Source organism: Sebastes fasciatus, chromosome 6, assembly GCF_043250625.1.
Source record: "Sebastes fasciatus isolate fSebFas1 chromosome 6, fSebFas1.pri, whole genome shotgun sequence".
Lineage (NCBI taxonomy): Eukaryota > Metazoa > Chordata > Actinopteri > Perciformes > Sebastidae > Sebastes > Sebastes fasciatus.
In genome coordinates this window covers 20,727,513-20,752,092 of record NC_133800.1, presented here as the reverse complement: position 1 = coordinate 20,752,092, position 24,580 = coordinate 20,727,513, and the positions used below count along the sequence as shown (strand labels likewise).

Sequence of the window (24,580 nt, the reverse complement as noted above, 5' to 3'; positions counted from 1 at the left end):
ATCTTCATGTAATCTTTACATATGCGGTGTTTGTGATTGCCTTTTTGTGTGTGTAAGTATAAACTCAAGGGATACTTGTGTGGCAGTACATAAAGTAATTACTACATTCTGCAGGGAGTTCTTTTTACTTTCCAAGGCACTTCTAAACAAACTGTAAATACATTTGGAATATTCACCTTTTATATTTCATGAAATATCATACAAGCCCCTGATAGAAACAGAAACATCCATTCAACACTGTCGAACTGTGTCATGTGCTCTGCATCATGACATTGTGAGCCCTTGTTTTATAAACCTTCCAAACCCCAGCCATGATGGTGCCTTTTTATACACATTAAAATACACAGGACAGATTGCATTCCAGTGTAGTGTGCAATATTTTACTGTGTATTTGGGCGCGTGTGTCTGTGTAGAAGAATGTCCTTTCAGAGGCTGAAATTAGGGTGAAACTTGATCTCAGAGCATTGATTTATGCTTTTATTGTCTGAAAGCAGACATATTAAAATGCTGGTGTACGGGATGGTGCTTTATGTTTGTTTGCTGTTAGTTCGAGGCTATGTGTGTGTGTGTGTGTGTGTGTGTGTGTGTGTGTGTGTGTGTGTGTGTGTGTGTGTGTGTGTGTGATAGCCATATTACAGCCCCATATTCATGACATCATTTCTTGTTCAGCATGCAGTCTTATAAACCTGAACAATCCCCTTCACCTTGGAAAAGATACAAGCATAATTACCAGTGAGAATTTGGGCCCTCTTTGCTGTAAACATGTGTCCGCATCTACTAAAGAAATTAGATATGCTTGTCGTGTAAGTCCTTGACTATGCCCATGTGCCGATATGCAAAATGTTGTGTTGGCGTGTGTGTGCAAGTGTTTGTATGCAAATCTAATCTCATTCAGAATTTGGCCAGATGGTCACTGATTCCTTGACCAGTTTAATTACATTTTTACATGTTTGGACAAAGTGTGTCACTGTCTCTGTTCATGTCTCAGTGTGCCCGTATATGTCCCGCATATAATTTCCCAGAGAGTTTGCCCAGCTGGCAGTGGAACTCCTAGACCAGTCCTATAAACAGGACGAGCAGATGGCAATGAAGCTGCTGACGTACGAGCTGAAGAACTGGAGCAACGCCACCTGCCTGCAGCTGGCGGTAGCGGCCAAACACCGAGATTTCATCGCTCACACCTGCAGTCAGATGCTGCTGACCGACATGTGGATGGGACGCCTGCGGATGCGCAAGAACTCAGGCTTGAAGGTAATAGAAGGGATCCAGATGTTTGGGATAACCTGGGGGTAAAGAAACGTACACTAGCATTAACAAAATCGTCTGTGCATTTTACGATGATTTCAGGCTTTGGTGTTAGAGAGGCAGAGTTGTATTGAAATGCTTCAATCCCCTCAGACTGCTTGAGAAAAGTTGGGCAGGAAAGGTAATGAGAAACCCTCTCAACTCCCTGAGAAACTATCGTAGAGGTGGCCCAAATCACTCCTGTGGATCTGCTGAGCGGCTTACAGAAAAGTGGAGAGTGGTTGTACATGACAACTACCAGGTGTGATGTGTGGAAATGTAGGGATGTGAAGCGTGATGAGAGAATTGATGATTACCGTTCTGTCTGTAGAGCATTTATGAAAAATTGTGCATTGCTTTGGACATAATATGCTCATATTAGAAGCAGAAGCCACCCAGTATTCGCTTACTACAAATGTATCAGTACATATACAGTATCGTCATGTATGTTGGCAGATTAGTAACGACAAATTGCAGTAAATGTAGGCAATTTAGAAACAATGTTGCCATTGCATGGCTTGCCCATCAGAGGGCACTGACAAGTTAATTATCTTCGCCAGGAGATAATGAGATTGGTCGAGTGTGTGAGTTCGAGAGCATGTCTGTGTCTGTCCACGGCTAATCTTGCATACTGCTGCACCAAACTGCATCATTTTCTGGGTGCTCATTTATGGCTGCATGCTCAAAGACCTCTCATGGTTGAAGTGACTCACACTTTCTTAAAACCCCTTTTATTGCCTGTTTGATACTGCAATTGGTTGACTGCTCCTTACTCACTTCTCTTAACCCGCTTAACGCTTCAAGCCGCGGTTACGCACGCGAGATGAAGCTACAAAGCTGAGACGCACACCTGCACAGAGTGCTGACATCTGCATAGATTAAAATGAGAGTGTATCTGTTGGGTGGGACATGGGATACACTTGCAGTCTACATGGGTGGTTAGCACAATTTTAGGTTGTATTCATTCAATCAAACATTGCAGCAGTGGTCGTTGCAGACACACCTGGCGGAGATATGCACTCTACTGAGTGCACCTTTCTATTTTTTCAACTGTGATACAGTATGTAAAATCAGTGCATATCTTGGTCGTAACTCTTGGAATATACACCAATACCTTGAATACCAGTATCAGCCCCAGAAATCCAGTATCAGTCAGGGTCTAAGTAGAAATTATACAGAATGGTGTGGTGGGAACTAGGGGTAGCATTAAGGGTAGATATACAGTACAATAGTCACGTCCTTGTTGAATCACAAGCACCAGCAGTGTAGTGCTGAAAGAATGTCCTTCAATTCAAATTAGCCATCTACTGCAAAGTGTGTACACACACATACTCTGTACACATGCTTCACCACACATATGCACATAAATGTATGTACATAAACAGTCACATAACATTTGGACCTCGTAAAAATTCCATCCTAAAAGAAATTGTGTTTTTAAAAGTGGATACTGATGTTGATGATCGAATCTCTACAGGAAGTGCATCCCAGAGTTTGGGAACCCTGACAGCAAAAGCCCAATCCCCTTTGGTCATAAAATTGGACCTGTAAACAGCAAGAAGTAGCCGATTAAATGATCTTAGATCACATCTCAGGATGTTAATAGATCTATTATATATTCTGGGGCCAGTCCAAGTTGTAGTGAGTAAAAGTGAGTAATAAAATGTTAAAATTAATTCTAAAATGTAGACCAGTACAATGATGCTAGGACAGGTGTAATGTACTCCCTTTTGTTAATTCCCATTAAAAGCCTGGCAGCAGTATTTTGAACCAGTACATGGTACACCGTTCAGTTCAACATAACATATTAATATTGCAGGTGAGTTTATGTAGGTGAAATGATGTACTTTCAGACAGACTGTGATACCTGAGGCCAGTCAAGGTCGCTTGTGACGACAGAGAAGAGGAGGATCTGCCAGAGGAAAGAAAAACATCAGGAGTGTGTCAGGCGAGGTAACCCTCCTGGTTGAACTTCCACCACAGCTTCATTTATAAGCCTACAAAGTACTCTCTTGAGCCAGAGGGGACAGAAGAACTGACCTTAATTACCAAAAAAACCTTGAAATTGTGACCGACATATTTTAAATGGAGGCTGGTGTGGTAAACCTCCCTTTGAGTCGAGGGGAGAGGTTTCAGTGAGGACTGGTGGTTGATTTTGAGCAATTTTGCTCATGTGGGTCTTCCAGACGTCTGGCAGGAGGGTGATATGACGCAGCTGCTCAGATCAGAGAGGTTAGAGTTATTTATAATGAAGAGTTGCCCTGGGAGTTGCTGAGGGGACGGCTGGGTTCACACTCATTCATACACAAAGTGAGACAGGATGATGGGTCTGGGTGGCTAGCTTCTCCGAGCAGGGCAGACTACTAGTGCTTTAAGTATGGTTTGGCCTTTGCAGGAGGGAGGGAGGGAGTGCACCGCTAAAGAAGCTCATTGGAGCAGAAAGACAGAAAGGAAACCACAAGTGGAACAAACAAGATTCGGTGCCCCCAGGAGTTTATAATATACAGCAAATAACATTGTCAAAATGTTGTCAAGATAATATGTGTGCACATTTCTGAGTTGCTGTAGTTGTGAGGGCGGTCATCTTCTACTCTCCGACATGCTAACTCACATCAGAACATGGTTACTGGAGGCTACAAAGGGACTATGAATTGCAAAAATGAGTACATTGATTTCTTCACACATCAATAAGTATGACAAACTACTGACATCTTTGCTTCTGACCCCCCCCCCCCCCCCCCCCCCCCCCCCCGTGACACGACCGTTGAGAAGAGAAGCCGAGACACCACTTTCTGTGCTGTGGTTATAATTGTATTTCTCACTGGTCACTAACCCCATTTCTTCACCCTGAAACCATCCTTTTCATATATTCTTTCATTCATTTTGTCATCTGAGTTCACTGACAGCTTTGTAATTAAATTGTGACATAAATTGTCTCAATTTTCCTAGCTCAGAAATTTTGAGCCAATAGTCAATGCAATGCAAACAGCTGAATTTCTCTCTTACATTATTTAAAGACAGCTGCTTCCAGAGATAAACAGTCACTCAATTACACTGCTCTCCATCGTCTTCTCTTTCCGTTCACCTTCCCACTGTGTTAAAAGCCTCGCTCTTTCGTTTCTTGTTTGACTGGTATGTATCTGAAGTGTTTACAGCTTGCCTGCCTCCTTTATCTGCTGTTTGTGTGTCCCTCTCATCCATCGCGGCAGCGCAGCACCCTCGCTGCCTGTCTGGACTAATGCTTTTGTAATTGACTTCAACGATGAGAACCCTCGCTTGGCTATCGTAAATACCAAAGCTTTGTCATTTGGCCGCGCTCAGGCCGGGGCATGATGGCGAGGTGTTCACTAGGGTAAATCTTTATTATGTGAGTTTCACATGTGTGTTGTCGCAGACCGATTATGAAGGTTGGTTTGTTCCAGACTCTGTGTGTGTCCTAATTTCCGCAGCGCTGCTCATGAAAAACACCTTTATCACATCTGTGTTTTGTCGCTTCCAGCTCCTCTCCCTAACTTTCCTCCTCCTCAACCTCCACTTCCTGTTTTTCCTAATCACCCAGGTAATCTTAGGGCTGCTTCTGCCGCCGTCCATCCTGAGCCTGGAGTTCAAGAACAAGGACGAGATGTCGTACATGCCCCAGGATCAGGAGACCTACCTGCAGGAAAAGGAGGAGGAGGAGCCGGAGAAACCAGTCAAGGAGAAGGAGGAGGAAGACATGGAGTTCACAGTAAGATCTTACTGTGAGGCGCAGTACAACTCCGTGGTGAGAGAACCCACCTCAGCCCTGCATCTCAGAATCTATACTCTTATTCAAACTTTAGACACATGCTTTGTTCAGATTATAAAACTCATCATTGAACACATAGACCAGATTCTGTGTAAATATCTCTCGTGGACCAGTTTTATGTTGTTTCCATCCACAATGAGATGTCGATACGCACTCACACATACGCACGCAATTCTCCACACACATACCTGTTTCCCTATTCTGGCCAACTGGACTCTTCCAGCCAAATTGGCCTTTCCTGTTTCTCGTCGTCTCAGCAAAGACATGGTCGTGGAGTTGTAGCGTCTCAGTCTGTCGCCGCTTGTGGGTTCCCTCGTGTATGTTTCCTTCTCCATCTATCTCCTCTATTTCTCTCTGCCTTTCCTGTGGTCCCTCTTGTTCTCTGCCCAGCTCTCCCTCTTTGCTCCTTTTGTTTCTTTATTTCTTTTGCTCTCAGCTCCCTCCCTCTCTCTCTCTAGCTCTTTCTCTCTTTCTCCCTCTCTCCAAGCTCAGTTCTGATTGAGGTACAGTACTGTGTGCTAGCCGATTGCTGCCCCTCACTCTCCCATCATGATGATGGCTTGCTGCAGCATACCACTCAGCATGTCGGCTGCTGAGCATGGGAGGCCCAGGCTTTTGCATTATATAACCGTGTCCGCCTGCTGCTGCAGAGCTTAAATCATGCAGAGTCTGAGCACCTTCTCCCGGCTCACAGTGGAAGAGTTGGTCCATCTGCATAGACATGGATGTACAGCAGGATTAGGACGCGTTCCATTTCAATTCAATCAATTCTGGAGACGACACCAAGATCCTATTTGTGTGTTGAAAGCAAGACTGGAATTTGAAAGGCAATTTTAAGACATGAACTGGATCTAAGGTTGTTCCATTAAATGATTGAACTGCAGTCGAACGCCCCTCAGCACCACTGTACATACTCTCCATCTGCATTGAGCACAGCCAGCCAGCCAGTGCAAATGGGCCATTTTACTCATGCAGTCCTTGAGGCGCTGTGGTGTTAAACAAAGAACCCTGCTGCCAGAGGATGCATTTGCAATGCGCCCTTTCCTATTGCCCTGGCTACTGACTGTACAAATGCACCTTCAGATACTTATGAATCACACAAAGATTCATACAGAGACACACAGACTGCTACACCACAGAGGGAGATTGTATTGTTTTATCCTCAGATGCTCTAGATAAACCACACTGTGATGAATGTTCTAGCTTGTGTGATGTAGCTTGTGTCCACTTGCTGATCAGATAATGTGCATGTTCGGTACAGTAAAGGCATGGTGTGATTTAACACACTGGCATCTGAATCTGTTCACCCTGAAGGCCCTGTCTGTGTGTGCCTTGGATAAAACTTGTAGCTGTATATGTTTCACGTATTTGGAAAAAAGTAGAAATCCCTTGATTAATTACTGATGGTGATTTCATCTTTGATTTCTTAGTGATGGCTTTATCACTATTGTATCTATTCAGTGCAGCGGCCTGGGAACTCAAAACCAACTCCTCATCGTATAGTTCAAATATTTTAGCCGACTTTCAAACGTTTTATCTTTGCCCAGGTCTACAGCTGCCCTACAAAGGCGGAGTGCAGTAACTAAACAGCGAAATTGAGAAAAATTTTACATTTTCAGACTTGACGGCAAACTGTGAAACACATAGAAAGGTTGAAAGGCTTTCATTTTACGTCTTTTCAGGTTGATCATTTTACCCCAAAAAACATTGACATAGAATCCACACAATACCTAAAAAATACAGATACTGCACTCTTCACAGGATGCTCAGAGAAACTGAAGTATCTACCAACAACATGTGTTCTCTCAGCTTTCTTATCCAGTTGAACTAGTGTGTTTAAAGGAACAGTGTGTTTCGGGGGGATCTGTTAGCAGAAATGGAATATAATATTCATAACTATGTTTTCATTAGTGTATAATCACCTGAGACTAAGAATTGTGTTTTCATTAGCATAGAATGAGCTCTTCCTATCTACATAGGGAGTACCGCCAGCCGCCGTCTGACTTCCATTGCTCCTAAAGTAGTGTTATTATGGTCAGGATGGCCTCTGAGTGAGGCGAATGGCATTACCACAGTTTTGCACTCGTCGGCTCACGTTTCCGCAGTCTTGGAAAGGGAGGAGTGAGGGGAGGGGTACTCAGTTGGTTGCAATCTGCAACCTCACTACTAGATATCACCAAATCCTACACACTGTACCTTTAATTATGTGGAATAACAAACTAAATAACCAAAATGTCAGTTCATCAAAAAGGATTTTTTTCATTTTCAGATAACAACTTAGGGAAAATCAAAAACTAAACTTAGCTTTAGTTTTAGCTAAGGTGAGCTGTGGCTCACAAGCTAGCTTTCACCTGATATAGGCCGATTACTTGAGCTGTCAGCCAAAGTGCAGATGCTGTGTTTTTTTTCTGCTATTCTGAAAAGCTGTTTTCAAATAAATTGCACATTTCTATGGCATAATATTTTTTGTATATAGCCTCGTAAAACAGATGTCAGAAAGTCTGAAACTCAATTTTGACCTAATATGTAGTTAATGCGTTTTGCCTTTGTAGGGCTGTATACTTACTTATACTTACTTATACAATACAATCCCATGTATGAACTCCCTCAGAGGTCTGGTGTTGCTTTGACATTAAGACCATGACCCATAAAAACAGTGGGCTCCGTCCGAACCCTCTCTCATGGATAAGGAAATGTGTCACAGATTGAAATGAGATATCTATGTCTTATCTTTTTTTCTTTTTTCTGTCTTCTCTCTGTCTTTATCTTGTCTCTCTTCTGTCTCTTAATTGTTGTCTGAGACACAATCCATGAGTGTCTGTGTCTGCGTCATACTGTGTTACCAGCCTTCACCCAACACTCCACCTCAAAAACACACATTTCACATTTTGGAATGATGACATTGCCTGTGCTTGCTTCTTTGATTATGATATTAAAACTGTGCAGTAGCCATAATGTAACCCTCTCCCCCTTCTTCCTTTTTTCTTTGTTATTCAACTCTTCCCATCCCACCTCTTCCTGTCCACGTACTTGTCCTCATCTCCATCCTCTCTCTGCATCACCCCCACTCGTCCTCCTCCTCCGTCTCTCCAATCCATCACACGTCCCTCTTCCCACACTCTTGATTCCTTTTATCCCTCACACCTTTCACTCCTTCCTCCCTCGCTCCATGTGGGGTTTGCATTCCCCCCAGGCTATGCTGGGTAAAGTAACCACAGAGACATCCAGAAAGAAGGATGTCGAGGAGGTTCAGAAACGCCACCGCCTCATCCCCTTGGGACGCAAGATATACGAGTTCTACAACGCTCCAATTGTCAAGTTCTGGTTCCATACGGTCAGTGTCGGCTTCAGCAACACCACCTACGTGCTCAGCTTCCTGTTGGCACTGTCAGAGCTCATTGTATTTCTGCAACAGCATCAATTCCTGGTTCCCTGCCGTTAGCTTCTACTGCAACAGTGCCTGTATTGTCATTATCCTTCTGTTCCACCCTGTCATTGCACAGCTTTACTGGGGTGGTAATGTTTTGCGCGAGAGAGATGGGAGATGGAAGCAGCACAGCGAGAAAAAGTAGTGAGGCGAGTGAGGGAGTGAAAGGGATCAAACAAGGAGGTGGCATTTTGCCACTGGATTAAGTATTACAATAAGTAAATATTATTTCATTTGAAGTTTTAGAGTGTTTTCATGTGTGTCTTCACATCTTTCCGTACAGCACTGTTCATCTGGATTCTGTAAGACGTCTTTGAAGTCTGGTACAGCTTGTGTTTTCTACAGTATCTGCCTGTGAGCATAATGTTTGATATAAGCTGATCTTTTGTCTCCCCTACACCGTCTTGGGCTCCTTCAATTTGCTCGCCCAGTGAAAACATCTCTCAACATCACCAGCAGGGATTTCACTGTTTATTAATGCTCAGAAAATATTTCGACTGCCTTTTGTTTCATCCCATTTTGTCTTCCCTGGCTATTTACTCCCCTCCTCTTTGTCCCCCCTTCACTTCTCCTCCTCGCCCTTCAGGTTAAAGAATAATATTCTACTGTGAATTTCATTACTGCGGCTGCACTCGTAGAACAGATGCTGGGTGTTTTCTCTGGGTCAAAATTTACCTCATTACTAGATTACGCTGTAGAGGGCTGCCCCGTTTAAAGGCATATTAGTCAAACTTATCACACAAACCAACTGTGCATGTGGGAGAGATTGACAGTCCCGGTCGCGAATTATTAAAATATCTTTACCCGCGTACTTCACTGGAATACTTGATTCAAGCATGGACTGGAGGAGACACCATCTCCAGTTTGTTTGTAGTTACTTTAATCTATAATTTAAATATGTCAAAGATTTTGTTCGTAATTTAAAAGTGGAAACAGTTTTGCATAGCTGTCCAAATCACTGTCGAATATATTCATGCAGTTTAAATGGTCTCGGAGGATACTAGATCACCAATCGCTGAATGAGAAATGTCAAATATCTGATTGAAATCCAATAATGTCAGGACCTGTGCATGAGTTCAATGTATAAAAATGGATTCTGAATACATTTGTCAGGTCGTCCAGGCCTGTTCTTTAGATGCTCAGGCTTGCGTTGTGATCAGAATTTTTATCTAGTCTGGATCATGATAAGCCACAGTGTGCAAATAAGTGCAGGAAAAATGAAAGTGGGCAGCTGACATGGATTTAAATAGATACAGCCACAGGAGACATATAATGGATGTTTTCAGGCCAAGTGTGGAGGTACAGCAATCAAGTGTCTTGACATCAAATCTCTGTCATCAGATCTGAAAAACCGCATTAGCGGGAGGTGTAATGAGGGTCAATCATTCACGAAACAACCGTTTAATTTGAGCAGTTGCACTCAAAAGCCCTCTGTTTGTCTGAACTTTATTGGTGTGCAGCTTTTCTATTGTGGGAAAAGCACACAAACACTAGCATATAATCACAAATGTGTCCCTGCTGATTTCCCTCTGCTGTGGTGTTTTTATGTAGATGGCATACGTGGGCTACCTGATGTTGTTCAACTACATTGTCCTGGTCAAGATGGACCTGTGGCCCTCTACTCAAGAGTGGATCGTCATCGCTTACATCTTCACCAACGGCATTGAGAAGATGAGAGAGGTACAACAGATTCTAGCAGTGGCTACATGCACATGTGCACCAGCATCTGTAACTATTTTGTACTCACAATAATCAATTCTTCATCAATACCCAGTGAACTAAAGACTAGGGCTGGCAAAGTTAACGCAATAATAATACCTTAACGCAAATTTGTTTTACCGTCACTAATTTCTTTATTTTACATTAATGCAACTTGCAATTCTTAGGTTGTAGCGGGCTCAGTTTTAAAGCAATGAAGACAGTGGTATCATACAGTATGAAACTAGGAAACCTAAAGAATCAATTGGTACCAACCATGTCATACTAGCTTGTCGTGAAGGAAGCGAAACACTCTAAACCTACGCTAAATTTTGGCAAGGAAAAACTGGCATGGCCAATTTCAAAGGGGTCCCTTGACCTCTGACCTCAAGATGTGTGAATGAAAATGGGTTCTATGGGTACCCACGAGTCTCCCCTTTACAGATATGCCCACTTTATGAAAATCACATGCAGTTTTGGTTAAGTCATAGTCAAGTCAGCACACTGACACACTGACAGCTGTTGTTAATTGATTTCCAATAATAAATATGTACATAAATTTGCATAAAGCAATCATATTTTCCCACTCCCATGTTGATAAGAGTATTAAATACTTGACATATCTCCCTTTTAAGATACATTTTGAACAGATAAAAAAATGTGTGATTCATTTGCTATTAATCGTGATTAATCATGATTCAATATTTTAATCGACTGACTGTAATGTTATCTATGGCACTGGAGGCTAAGCATCATGCCCATATCATCAAACAGCTCAGGATAAATAGGGAAAACTGTGATGCAACTATTAAAGGGGAAGCAAACGAAAGAGTCAAGGTGGAAAAGAAAGGAAAGGGGGTGGAAATGAAGGCCAGACACAGACAAAACAAATAAAGAGAAAGAGTAAATCGAAAATACAGGTTATGTGGCCTTATGAGACTAGTTCAGCCTCACTCTGTGGCTGTGTTTGTACTGTAAGTGTATGAAATGCATTATTCATTATGGCACATCATTCTCAGCTACACAACAGTGGCTCCTCAGACATCTTCTAGATGCCCTGATTGGCAAACTCATACTGCCCTCTCATGGTGGTCATGATGTATTGCATTTAAATGTTTCCTTCCAATTACTGCATTTATGGACACATCTTTCCATCATTCCTGCATCCTCATCTTCCTCTACTGATTTCCCCTCCATCCCTCTTCCAGATCCTGATGTCAGAGCCGGGGAAGTTGTTACAGAAGGTGAAGGTGTGGCTTCAGGAGTACTGGAACATCACAGACCTCATGGCCATCCTCATATTCTCCGTCGGCATGGTTCTGCGTCTCCAGGAGCCGCCGCTCATGAGCTACGGGCGCGTCATCTATTGCGTCAACATCATCTATTGGTACATCCGGCTCCTGGACATCTTTGGGGTCAACAAGTACCTGGGTCCCTATGTGATGATGATTGGCAAGATGGTGAGAGGAGGCAGGGGTGGTGATGTGCGTGCGTGCGTGCGTGCGTGCGTGCGTGCGTGCGTGTGTGTGTGTGTGTGTGTGTGTGTGTGTATGTGTGTGTCTTTTTTATCTACAGCATCTCTCATAGTCCCTCTCCCCAATTATGTATTCTTCATTTATGTCTGACTTTTTCTACCTTCTGACTTCTACTCAGCATGATCCATACTGATTACAAGAGTTCACAGAGTCCCATGATTACAGAGGTTTAATCTGTATGTGGTGTGCAGGCTTGCGTCGAATAGAGCTTCTGTGCCTCCAAACCTCACTGTTTGATCTCTAAGAGCACTACATCAGAGCCTCTGATTCATACATGAAGACAAAACTAGAGAAGGGGATCAAAGGCTCAAATTTGTGTCTGTCAGATGTGCGACTGTCTTTGACATGGGCTGTGCACCTCTGAAGACACAAATGCCTTTTTGATATGAAAATCAGCAATTAGTTAGAGGTGTGGGGGGGGGTTAAATTTGGATTCAATGGCTTAGTCAGATAATTTGCATATATGATGTTGCAGCAGATTTGAAGTTGTAGCCATTCAGAGAAGTGATAAAAAAAATAATACTGCAATGTAAATAACAGCAGAAAGCTGAAGCACCACCATGCTTTAAGGCCATCTTCTGTTCCACTAGCATTTGTTACACAGTTCAGTTTTACAAAGTCTTTATGAAAAAACTAAAACATTATAATGCTTTTTTCTGCCAAATTAGTATGCACCTCGGGATTTTAACAAAGTGATAATGGTTACAATGACCGTAGCTGCAATTTGTTCTTCAAATGTGTTTCTTAGATATGTCTCAGCTTTCTAAAAAGTCATTGGGCCTCATGCAAGAACCACTCGTATGCGCAGATTTGTCCTTAAGTGGCTTGTACGAGTGATTAGGAGAACTTGTCGCATTCGCAAATTTTCTCGTATTTCTAATTTTCTCTCGGGTACGAACACAATTTTCGAGTGATCCAGACCTGTCGAAGGACTCATGTGCAATTAGTCTGCTGTTATCCGAACCTACGTTTTTCAATAATGGATTGTATATTCCATCACTGTGAGGCAATTTTGAATTTGAAAATCATGAAGACATTACACTTCATACTTATGTTGACATTATCCTGTTTGACTCTGCAACTCGAATTATGATATCATCGTAAATGTATTCATAAAGCCTAGCGGTGTCATCATTAATTTAAATTGGCCATTGATGCTATAGTATAACACCACAATATCAATATGAACATCTCAAACTGCAAAACGACTTAAAGAGATGGAAGAGAGCGTGTCTTTAGACAGCCTGTTGATTAATTGGCAGAGACAGATGAATGGGGCAGGATGTTATGGGGATGTTATGATAATTATGATAATTTACAATTCTCATGAACGCGTGCTCATTTACACAGGTGACATTCATCATGTTTACCCGGGTCATTTAGTTATCTGAAGTTAGGCGCGTTTGCTGAATCTGACTTGGCACACTCATACGAGCTCTCAGTACGAAAAAAATCAAATAAACAGAGGCTAGTGGACTGCTTTCTTCACTTTATCCATTCCTTCTTTTTGTTTTATCATCGTTCCTTTCTATAAAAAATGTTACCAACTGCTCCTCATTTTTTTCTCTTCTTAAACCACTCACCCTTTCCCTTCTCTCTCTGGCGATCCTCCTCTACCCCCCTCCCCCTGTCAGATGATCGACATGATGTATTTTGTGATCATCATGTTGGTGGTGCTGATGAGTTTTGGGGTGGCGCGTCAGGCCATCCTCAACCCTAACGAAGACGCGTCCTGGATGCTAGCTAGGAACATCTTCTTCATGCCTTACTGGATGATCTACGGAGAGGTGTTTGCCGACCAGATTGACCGTAAGTTCGGGGCCAGAGGGTCAGTGCTTTTGAATAAACTTAATTTTTGTTAATTCGGGGGAGTTCCTGACTCTGAAGAGAGATGAAAGCAATGTGACTGAGTACACACCTATCTCATCATTAAATGATCAGTCACTCCTTCACAGGTTAACATATTACCGGGAGATACCCTTTTATAATACATACCTACAAGACAGATTGCATCATGTTGATAATAAGGACATTCTTGACACACCACCATAAAGTTATTCAGCTTCTTACATGAGGACATTATTTTTTACTGTCAGCTTGTCCTGATCTTTTTTGTCTCTACGTTATTTGATATCACACAGACAAAGGGAAATTTGACTCAAATAAAGTGTCTGTGAGAAAATGTCTTGAGAGTGAGAGCTGAGCGTTTGTGTGCTGTTCTGTTGTCTTTTTGTATGGTTGTATCGATGATGGTGTGTACAGAATGTGAGGAGTGGCCCAAAGAGAAGAGATCTGAAATAATGTTTTCATTCTTTGTTTCAGATATGCATAGTAGGAAGTTACAGCAAAGGCTGAGTGGAAAACTCTGGCTGGCTGACAATTACTTGCGAACTTACGGAACCTGGCGTAGTAGTGGTCCATCCCACAATGCCCAGTGCAGTCAAACCCCCAGTAAATCAATAGATACAGACCTCAATTTAATCACATCTACCTATCCCACCTCTCCTTCATCATCCTCACCATGTCATGCCCACTCCTACCACTAGAGGCCACTTGAGACTAAAGTGTGCATGCGGCTCCACGCGCTGTAAGGTTAAAGTTGCCTTCATGTGTTTGGTATCTTGGGTCAGCTACTGTATCTAAACAGAAGCTTGTTTAAGATAATTTAAAGTGTGTGACAGCGTGATTGAATGAAGCTTCTCCAAATCTTTGAATTGACCAACTAGTATCTTGACCCAAGGCTAGATTTTGTAAGCAACTTTACCCTGACTAATTTTGGCACTGCCTGACAAATGGCACTGTTACGTGGCAGTAGCACTTTTCAAATGTGTTCTAATATTTTGACTCTCTTTGTTTTTTGGTCAGTTGTCACATCAAGAGAAACTATCAAAGTTGTAAAGTTTGATATTCCCTTGATGTTTCCTCCGCTCATTTTGTTCCTCGACTTTCAATTAGTTTCATTTGAAGAAGTGACCCTGCCATGTTAACGCCGTCTGTCACATAAACCATATCACCATATCCCTTTTTTTACGCCGGCTCAGCTTCTCACTGGAGCCATTGCAACATTGCCAAAATATTTCAACCAATATAGGCAACATTTAATATAAGTAAGCATTGCACATACATAAAACACACACAATCCACACCAAAATATATTTATCAGCCACCTTCCATCATCTGTAATCTGTTTTTTCACGTGGTTCAGTTGTCAGAGTTTTCAATCCAAATTTTTTGAAGGTAAAAATTTGAAAATAGAAAAAAAAAAATTACTTCAGTTCTCTGTCTTTGGGCTGCATTGTGTGAAGCAATTGAACATCAAGCAATGATGAGCATGTCTAGAATGAATCTCAAAAAAAGGCAAACAAACCAAGAACAAATGCTGAATGTTCCCCAGATAAGCCGCAGCAACTGAACCATCACAGATGGAAAAAACATACTATGTATCCTAAATACATCTCAAACGATTCCAAGCAATCAACCATTGCTGAATGAAGCTATGGCACACATATGTGACAATATATTTGAAACATCGACTGCATGTTTAAATATATTGGGAACACAAATTGTGATGAGACATGATGAATGTCTTTTTTTGTTTGTTTTCAGATGCACATTTCTGAACATGAGTCCCGATCATTATAGTGTCCACTCTTTCCAGTCCCCTCGCTAAGAAGCATAAAGACACATTATGCTTCTTGTTTGTTTGCAAAATATGTAGTTATGCATTTTGTTTGGTATTTTCAGGTCTGCTTGTCTCTTTGTTTTGTTATTGTTGTCCTGTGTACAGGATGTGCTTGAATGTTTTATGTTTTCTTTATTTTAATTTGCTAAGGTTTTATTATAAGGTGTGTTTTTTACTATATATTTGACTTCTGTTTATGTCATGTGTCTGCATGTCTCTCTAATTTGTTGTGCATCTACAACTTTCTACTAAAATATCCATGATGGTTTCATGTCTCTATATACAGACAGTTTACCATGTATTAACTTGTATATTTTTTTGTGGTGGCGTGCAGCCCCCTGTGGGCAGAACATCACTACAGAGGGTGGGGCGACGGTGGCCCTGCCTCCTTGTAAGACGGGTGCCTGGATTGTCCCAGCCATCATGGCCTGCTACCTGCTGGTGGCCAACATACTGCTGGTCAACCTACTCATAGCTGTGTTCAAGTACGTAAACTCTCTATTAATAGTAGCTTTTCCACCTTTAACTAACTACAGACTCCGCTCTACTTTAAAAGCACCTCAGGACCTGAAACACACTCATTTTGGCAGCATGATGATAGAAATAATTTATGTCATAAGTGCCTTTTAGCCTTTATTTGAGCTTAATGTGTGTATGTGTGAGAGAAAAACACAGTAGTTTGTGTTTGGGCTACTGTTAAGCCACCCTCATTAGAGGCTGGTAAGCAAATTGTATTAACAGAATGGGATGGTGCTTCGTCGGCAGAGACATTATCATGCTAATGATCTGTTATTGTGCCTCTGAATAATCCATGTAGCAAGAATGATTATCCTCTTCTCCACGTTTGTCGGGGTTATTACCAAAAAGTGCACAATGGGAAAATAGTTAAATTGAAGGTTTAATCTCATTACACATTAAAGCGACCATTTATTGTGTTGGCTGTTGCATTTATTTCTATCTCCATATAGTATCTGTATCCAAGCTTGGCTCCTGCAGTGCAGCAGCATGCTAAGTGAAGGAATCAGTTCACAGAGGTGGAAAGAGTACTGGAAATCTGTACTCATGTAGAAGTACTGTATCATTACTGAGATATTACTCAACTACAAGTAAAACTACTGGTGCTAAAAAAATACTTAAGTAAAAGTACAAAGTATTCTTCCCAAAAACGACTCAGAGTATTAGTTACTTTTGTTTAATGTATTATCAATAGCAGGCACTCAAAGGGGAGATGTAGAAAACATATACTTTCAACAAAATACATTTGAATTTCTCTGCTCTGATAAATGATGTAAGGTATCAAACTAAGGGAATTTGTTTTCTAAACAAATATACAGATAAAGCCGGATTTTTTTCTGTTAAAACGAAGAATATTAGAAATGCTTTTGAACCCACAGAGCACATGTAAAATTCCAAGTCATTCATTGGCTTGTTTGTGATCGAATAGCCTTAAAATGCAGATCAACGTTTGGATATAAATAATTCAAATTATAGGCCTACTCAGTAGCGAATTATGATCTTAAAATGACCGAAGTAGATTACTTATGAACTAACTTAACAGTAAAATTACAGACTTAAAAAAAATACTCTAAATACTATAAAAGTACAAGTACCCGAAAAAATAACTTAATTACAGCAACGTGAGTAGTTGTAATTTACGTCCACCCCTGTCAGTTCATCAACTAATCGATCTGTATACTATCTGAAGCGGTTGTGATCTTTGTTGTGCCACTGATGACTTGATTCAGTTTATTTCAGCTTTCAGTGGATGTAATAATTCTTGGTCGGTGTGGCGTTTCTGTCTGTCGTTGTCCATCACAATAGCAACACTTTCTTCGAAGTGAAGTCCATCTCCAACCAGGTTTGGAAGTTCCAGCGCTACCAGCTCATCATGACCTTCCATGAGCGCCCAGTCCTTCCTCCACCCCTCATCATCTTCAGTCACATAACGATGGTCCTCAAGCATCTGTGTTGTCGCTGGCGAAAGCATGACGACGACGAGAGGGACTACGGGCTGAGTGAGTGGCAGACAAACATTAACTAGCCTGATAAACAGTGTGAACAGAAATGTTTTCAGAGTTGGAATTTTCTTCACATCACGCTCAATTATTTTCAATATTCTGTTTTTAGCACTGTAACAGTGCTATATATATATATTTTGGATTTGAACTTTAGCTATTATTATACAACGAATCAAACTTTCATCAAACTCTTTCATCCACAGAACTTTTCATCACAGAGGACGAGCTGAAGAAAGTCCATGACTTTGAGGAGCAATGCATAGAGGAGTACTTCAGAGAGAAAGATGACCGATTCCACTCCTCTAACGATGAGAGGATCAGAGTCACTTCTGAAAGGTCGGACAAAAACTTCTGCCTGCATGCTACCTAAAACTTTCAGCCAATGGAAAATTGGTATATAAATAAGTCCAGTGTTCTGTCTACCAGCTAGATAGAGGATGTGAAAGAATAGAAACCTAGCCTTCAATTGTTAAAGTGCACCTTTCAAACAGAAGCAAATGCTGCAACAGAACTAAGATACAAAAACACAGCTGAAATGTTTTAAGAGACAACTTTTTCCTCCTCCATTCTCCACTGCTGTTAATGTCTTTTCTTTCTTCTCTACTCCATCAGGGTGGAGAATATGGCAATGCGTCTGGAGGAAGTCAATGAAAGGGAACACTTCATGAAGGCCTCGCTGCAGACCGTTGACATTCGTCTGGCCCAAATGGAGGAGCTGATTGGAAGAATCGCCGTAGCACTGGAGCGGGTGACGGGTGTTGAGCGTGGGGAGGTCAACAAAGTACGTTCCCGGACTTCATCTGACTGCACAGACTCTGCATACGTACTCCGCCAGGGTGAGTGCCACGACGCAGCATACATCCTCCGTCAAAGCAGCTTTAACAGCACGGAAGGGAATGCCTACCGCCTGCAGGAGGCACTGGAGGGAACAGCCGAGGGCTCCATGTCCCCTCCGTCTCCTACCAGCATGGCTGCACGGACAAGGAGCCACTCGTTCTATGTCGGTCGCGGTGGCGATCGTTCAAGTGGAGCTGAACGAGCCGAGAGCTTCTTCAAAGAGCGCTCGCTCAGCCTCCATCGAGCCAACAGCTCACAATCAGTGTCCTCAGGTGCCGCCCTCAAGGAGTCTAAGCCCCTCCCCTTGGCGACGCTGTCAGTCTCCCAGCAACACCGTCCATCATCATGCATTGATATCTATGTCTCAACTTCTGAGGAGGTAGATCCCGCGGAAGTCTTTCTGGATCCTCTCCGAGTGGTCCCGCCGCTCCAGAGAGACTGCTCGCTGCAGTCAGAGATCATGGAGACGGTGCTGCCGGGAGGCCGGGACTTCGGCAGCGCCGCCACCAGCGGTATGGGCGATAGGCACTCGGAGGGCGGAGTAGGCAGCAGCGGAACAGCTGGAGCCATGTTTGACGACAGTGCAGCTGCTGATTTGTCATTGTGCTCAGCCCACCTCTTACCAGACACCACGTTACCTCCTTGGGACATGGAACCATCCCCACCTCCCTCAGCAGGGCTGCTCGAGCGCTCCAAGAGCACCCGCTACCTTTCTACAACAGGCACATCATTCCTGGACGAGCCCCCTCTGGTCAAGTCACACAGCCTCATGTTCACACCACGAGGCTGCTACAGCGGACTGGGGGCAGGAGTCCAGGTAAAAGCTGCAGAGTACACCAGCATCACTGACTGCATCGATACACGCTGTGTCTCATCTCCATACACTCCCGCAGAACGCTCCTCCTCCCCCGGAGGATCCACCTCATTCCCCTTTGATAAGCCGTCAGACATTGCTTCCTCTCACCCAGAGAGAGAGGCAGAGCTTAGCCACACAGAGTCTGATCCAGAGGACCCAGAGGACCTGATTCCTGCCCCTGATACCCCTCGTCTAGGGGGCCTTGGCGGGCCCAGTGGTGCCCCTCTCTGCTCCCCCTTCTCCAGGCTGGAGCGAGCAAACAGCTGCTCCTCAGACGACTCCCATCCTTCCCTCACGCTGGCCCCTCCGCACCGGAAGAGCCTGTCGGTGAGTGAGAGGATGGAGAGGGGACCGGGTCTGGGGGCAGACAGGGGGCCTGGGCCGGGAGGCCGGGGTCTGGCAGGAACCAGAAACCCCTTCCTCAGGAGCAAGTCTGGAGCACGGCCTGACACAGCCAAGACTGACAGCCTCTCCATGAGGAAGCTGGCCACTCCGTCAGCTTTCCGCAGCTTTGATAGACAAAACTACACGTGACAAGAACACTGGTCGGCACTCTCACACACTGATAGGACCAGGGAGGAAAACTGAAAGGGCCCAGGGCAAAAGTGAACGCAGGGTGAAGTTGCCCATAGATGCTGATCTGGACCAGATCTACAGTTTTTTCACTTACGTTTTAGAATAGAAAAGGTGGTAAAAGTTTAATCATAGTCAGTGCTGGAGGGCAACTTTACCCTGGATCGGGTGTCAGGAGGAACAGGATGGGAGATGTAGGGGTCCTACTGTACACCAGTCAAAAACAAAGAGCTATGAATCTAGAGTAGTTTTTACCTCCTCTTGTAGCTAAGTAACTCTCTATGGGGTGTTATGGCAATGGAAGGTGTATTTGTACTGTATGTCTTCCATCCACCACCTTTACGTCAAGTAGACATCATGTCACTGTGTTACATCACATATCAATCACGTAAGTCAGAGAAAGTATACTGTTACTCCTAGCTGCATATACGGTAGAAACTGTCAAGTCTGAGAGACAGAGAGGAGAAAGAAAGACAAAACAGCCACCTCATTTTGTCTTAGCATAGAGTCGCAAAACTTTCGCTTTAAACGCATTATCCTCTCTTCATGTAGTCCAAACTCCACTCTGTAAGACCCCAGCACTAGCAAACAGAAAGAAGCTGACGTTTCTAGCTGTTTCATAAAGGAATCAGTGAAGTGTTTTGGAAACCATCGGGAACTATTTCCTCTCTTGGTTGCACTGGCGATGATTGCTGTAACATAGCAACAACTTACCTCTAGATACACAAATACACTTTTCAAATAATCAATATATTTATCTCTTATTTTTTTTCAAAGGTATATATCAAATTTGCCTTTCGTTGTCTCACGTTTTGTAGCATAATTTATCTACCAAACTCTTTCTTTTGTCAGTCCAGCTAGAAAAAGAAAGCAGTGTTTGAACATACTCCAGTCAAAAAGGGTCATTACTCAATCGCACGTCTCCAGTCATGGCTGTCAAGTGTCGGCAGTCTGTATCTGCAGTAAAATTAATTAGCCGCGTGATTAAGAGTAAAAAAAAGTTATCAGGAAAAAGTGAGAAAGAATGTGACATGAAGGCTGAGATTAGCAGCATCCAGTGTTTTACAACTGATGAATCTGTATCAGGAAAATGAAGGAAACAGAAGAGTGTAATCAAGAGCATGTTGACATTCACGTGCATATTTACATGTCGACACATCCACACACTGTCAGTGAAAATAAACTCTAGTTCAGACCTGATCCCTGAGAGCTTTAACAAGTGCAATTGCAAAATAAATGGGGACAAGAGGGCGCTGTGAGCCTATTTCAGAAGCAATGCTTGCTGGGTGAACCTGATGTGAACCTTCTCTGCCTGCACCTGACACCAAATATCCTTACACTCAACGAAACCGTTGCTCTCTTGTAGCCCAGCCCTGCTCCTTCAGGTTTCGACAGTGGCATTATGTTGCAATGGTTTTTACATCCACCTCCACTTAATGGATCCGTCCTTCATGTACTCCATAATAACTGTCATTCATTTTTGCTTTTCTCCTTTATTTTATTGATTGCATTCAAAGCCAGACACTGCAAAAGGAGACTGTAATAGAAAGCAATTGTCTGATGACTAAGCCCATTGTTAATCATATTCAGGTCAAGAAGAGTTCCTAAAGAAAGAGCAATTTTATGAATTTATCTTTAAAAAAAAGCTTGTAATAAGCTGTCAAGTATATGCATTCTAGCTGAGATATAAGAAGTGACATGGAGGAGGAGACATGGGGTTATTATTAAAAGATGAAAGCCAGATCAGTGTTTTAAAAAGTTTTTTTATTCTAATGGAAAAAGTCTCAGAGGAGTAAGATGCCCTCCTCTGATGGCTTTGTAAACATAAGATAGGTGAAATTAATAGAATTCTTACAGATTTTTTTATGTTTGTTTTATATTTCCTCACTATTACGATTCAGTTTAATCATGTTGCATTTATTTTGAGATTGGTTCTATTTATTGACATTTTTTCCTTGCTCATTATCGATGATTACAGTAAATGCCTGTTTGAATTACGAAATCAATATTTATATCTTCTCAATGATATTTTTGTCGAATTTTAAGTATTTTCTAATTAAGCTTTTAAATTTAATAAAAAGATGACCATCGACATGCACTAAATGCTGATGTATTATATTATTTATTAAATATAGAACTGTCTGATATACTGTACATTTCAATCATATTTAAAAGTATTTAAAGTAGTTTTTATTGTATGTTTTATCAAGCAGCTTATGAAAATTTTCTAATGTAAAGTTGACACGGCAATACACAGTTGCCAGTATACCAAACTTAGGGTGCCTTTTGGGCATGGACGGAGTATGTGGGGACTGAAGTGATTCAGAAATCTGTGAAATTTCTCCTTTTCTTTTTTTTTCCTAATCATAGAGCCCCAAATATCTGTGATTATTTTCAACATGTGGCTTTTGCAAACACTCATAGACCTTTGTTGTTCTCTTTAAACACATCTGATGTACAGAGTGGGGGGAGTGTTGTTATTGGTAGACTGTATCATTGCTTGTGTGGACATATAGATCCACCGAAACACATATAAAGAAGGAAAAAAAATCTATTTGCACATGAAACTGAGACACAAGGGTGAGGATATAGCATGGATTTATATAATTTGACTTCTCTCTGTATCACAACCCAATCTGGTTGATGATCCAAACTGTTCATACGCCTACTGACCCAAACCCTAAACATTAAAGGGGTACTCCAGTGATTTAGTACTGTGCCTGCTTACAGTTGGGGGACTTTCTAGAGACAGAATTTTAGTCCCCAGTATGGATCAAGCTTCAAAAACTCTGGATCCTACAGTTCCCATGGTGCAACTCAATAACATCTTTTGATAGACCTTTACTGACTGTTAAATCATCTCATCTTTCAAACCCATTGGCCCCGGTTAACAACGCAGGTTGTCTCAAGTCTCAAGCCTAATGGTGCCTTCAAATGAAACTCGCAATCTCGTGTTTACAACGTGAGAAGTCTTGTACACGATATGCTTGGTGCTCAAGTGGTAAAGTCGTGAGAACACCGCTGCTAAACAACGGCGTCTAGCAGCCACAGAGGCTCACAATTTAGCAAGCGGGTAACATAATGCAGTAAATGCAAATGCATAATGACAGAGGAAAAAGATGAGGCCGTTGGGAATATCAACATTTTCCTCAGACATATTGTAAAATTACAAAGAAAAACAATATACAACTAAAATTACAATATATTCACTTATTATTTCTGACAACGACAACAAACACGTCACAACTCGTGAACTCTGAGCTTTCAGAAACTTTCCACTTACGAGGTCGTGAATAACACAAGAGGGGGGCGTTCATACGGATTCTTCTCATGAACACGGTAAACACGACCCCATTTGAAGGCATCACAACCCCCGATAATATCATCAGGGTTATTTTCTTAGACTTCAGAAAGCCCCCTCTAGAGCTACAAAAGACATACAACTGTGGCTGAATTGTACCCTGCGTGACCAGTGAACTTGTAAAATTGATGGAGTGCCCCTTTAACTCAGCAGTTACAACACAAATTGCTTTGTGGACACATGCTCAGTATGGATCATGTGGACAGATCAGGGAGCAACACACTTAAAATACCTATAAGATGACAAATGGGATGTTGTAGCCCGTCGGTACACACTAAGGATCAGGTTTGCAGTTTCCTCAACAAATATGTAGTTCATGTTTAAGATCGGAAAGGTTGACCCCAAGTCGATGCTCAGGGACGACGTTACCCCAGTGATGGAAGGTAGCAAGTTTATCATGGTCGAAAGAGGGATGGAATTATTGAGGGATTTGGATTTGTCTGCAGCAGAAGGTTTCCAATATAATCACTGTGCTTTACAAGTCTAACCCAGAGTCTTCGGGGATCGTAGGGACATCTATATATATATTTTTGTGTCTTACGTCTTCAGAAATGGCAATACAATATGAATGAATGTCTTCATACTTGATCGACTGACTTTGTTCACCCGCAGGAGTTTTAAGCTGTTAACAACAAGAACTGCGTATAGTTAGAGAGGGCGTTGATCCCTCACAAACCAAACCAAACTTTGCCAAACCAAATGGAAACGAGCTGAGTCGTGCTCTACTGACCTGCTGTCTACACAGCTGTGGCAGGCGGGGGTTAACCAAGCAAAGGTCATACAGCTCAACTCAGTTATGCATGGCTGACTATGAAAACAGATGACTGTGACTGAAAGTTTAGGCCCTCCTATTTGACCTACTGTGATAGGAAATCAAAATAGTCTTTATAAATTTTATTTATCCTTACAGTAAGGAATATGAGATAACATACGTGTCCGTGGCACTTCTAAACTCGTGAGTACATGATTCTATAAATGGTTTTATGGTATGTTGACGAGGCTGGGAGGTACTGATAGGAGGTGTGCGTATGTGTGTGTGTATGTGTGTGAGAGCACACGTGTGAATCCGGACATATAGACGACACCAGTAACAGGGAAGCATGCAACACAACCCAACAGAATCTCAGTGTACAGTATTTTTTCAATATTTTGCGATACTGTATCTCATGAGCACATGATGGTAATCAACAGATCTGCTTCCCTCCTACGACGACCTGTGACTCGTACGATAAAGAGAGTTTCACGCACGTTTTTTCTGCAATAATTGCTGATATGCTTCTACAACAACTGAAAGGGACTTATCCCCCTGCTGGTCACACTTTATTTAATGTCCTTCAAATGCATGCAGTTCTTCCACTCAGAGTGTACAGAGACGACCTGTTAAGATGGCAGAGAGAAAGATAAAGAGAGATTATACTATGAAATCAAAGTAGTGAGTATTTGGATGCAAATACAAATCTGTATTCTTCAATGTGAATAGGATCATGTCTGGCATGCATTGTTAAATAAAAAATTAAATAGA

At 42.2% G+C, this 24,580-nt stretch overlaps 1 protein-coding gene across 10 annotated transcripts in view; it reads left to right on the top strand.

Moving 5' to 3' along the window:
* The window catches only part of trpm3 (transient receptor potential cation channel, subfamily M, member 3), a 162,394-nt gene extending 137,814 nt beyond the window's left edge, over window positions 1-24,580 (top strand). For 4 of the 10 annotated variants that reach the window (XM_074638312.1, XM_074638311.1, XM_074638314.1 and 1 more), the window contains 10 exons: window positions 1,023-1,251; window positions 4,844-5,011; window positions 8,265-8,405; window positions 10,050-10,178; window positions 11,405-11,656; window positions 13,366-13,540; window positions 15,748-15,898; window positions 17,235-17,428; window positions 17,635-17,767; window positions 18,044-24,580. In XM_074638312.1, coding sequence (XP_074494413.1) covers window positions 1,023-1,251; window positions 4,844-5,011; window positions 8,265-8,405; window positions 10,050-10,178; window positions 11,405-11,656; window positions 13,366-13,540; window positions 15,748-15,898; window positions 17,235-17,428; window positions 17,635-17,767; window positions 18,044-19,658 — 3,187 coding nt within the window. In that variant the 3' untranslated portion in view covers window positions 19,659-24,580. Of the gene's footprint in view, window positions 1-1,022; window positions 1,252-4,843; window positions 5,048-8,264; window positions 8,406-10,049; window positions 10,179-11,404; window positions 11,657-13,365; window positions 13,541-14,053; window positions 14,183-15,747; window positions 15,899-17,234; window positions 17,429-17,634; window positions 17,768-18,043 lie in introns of all 10 variants that reach the window. The other 6 variants (XM_074638306.1, XM_074638305.1, XM_074638308.1 and 3 more) reach the window with 3 other exon arrangements.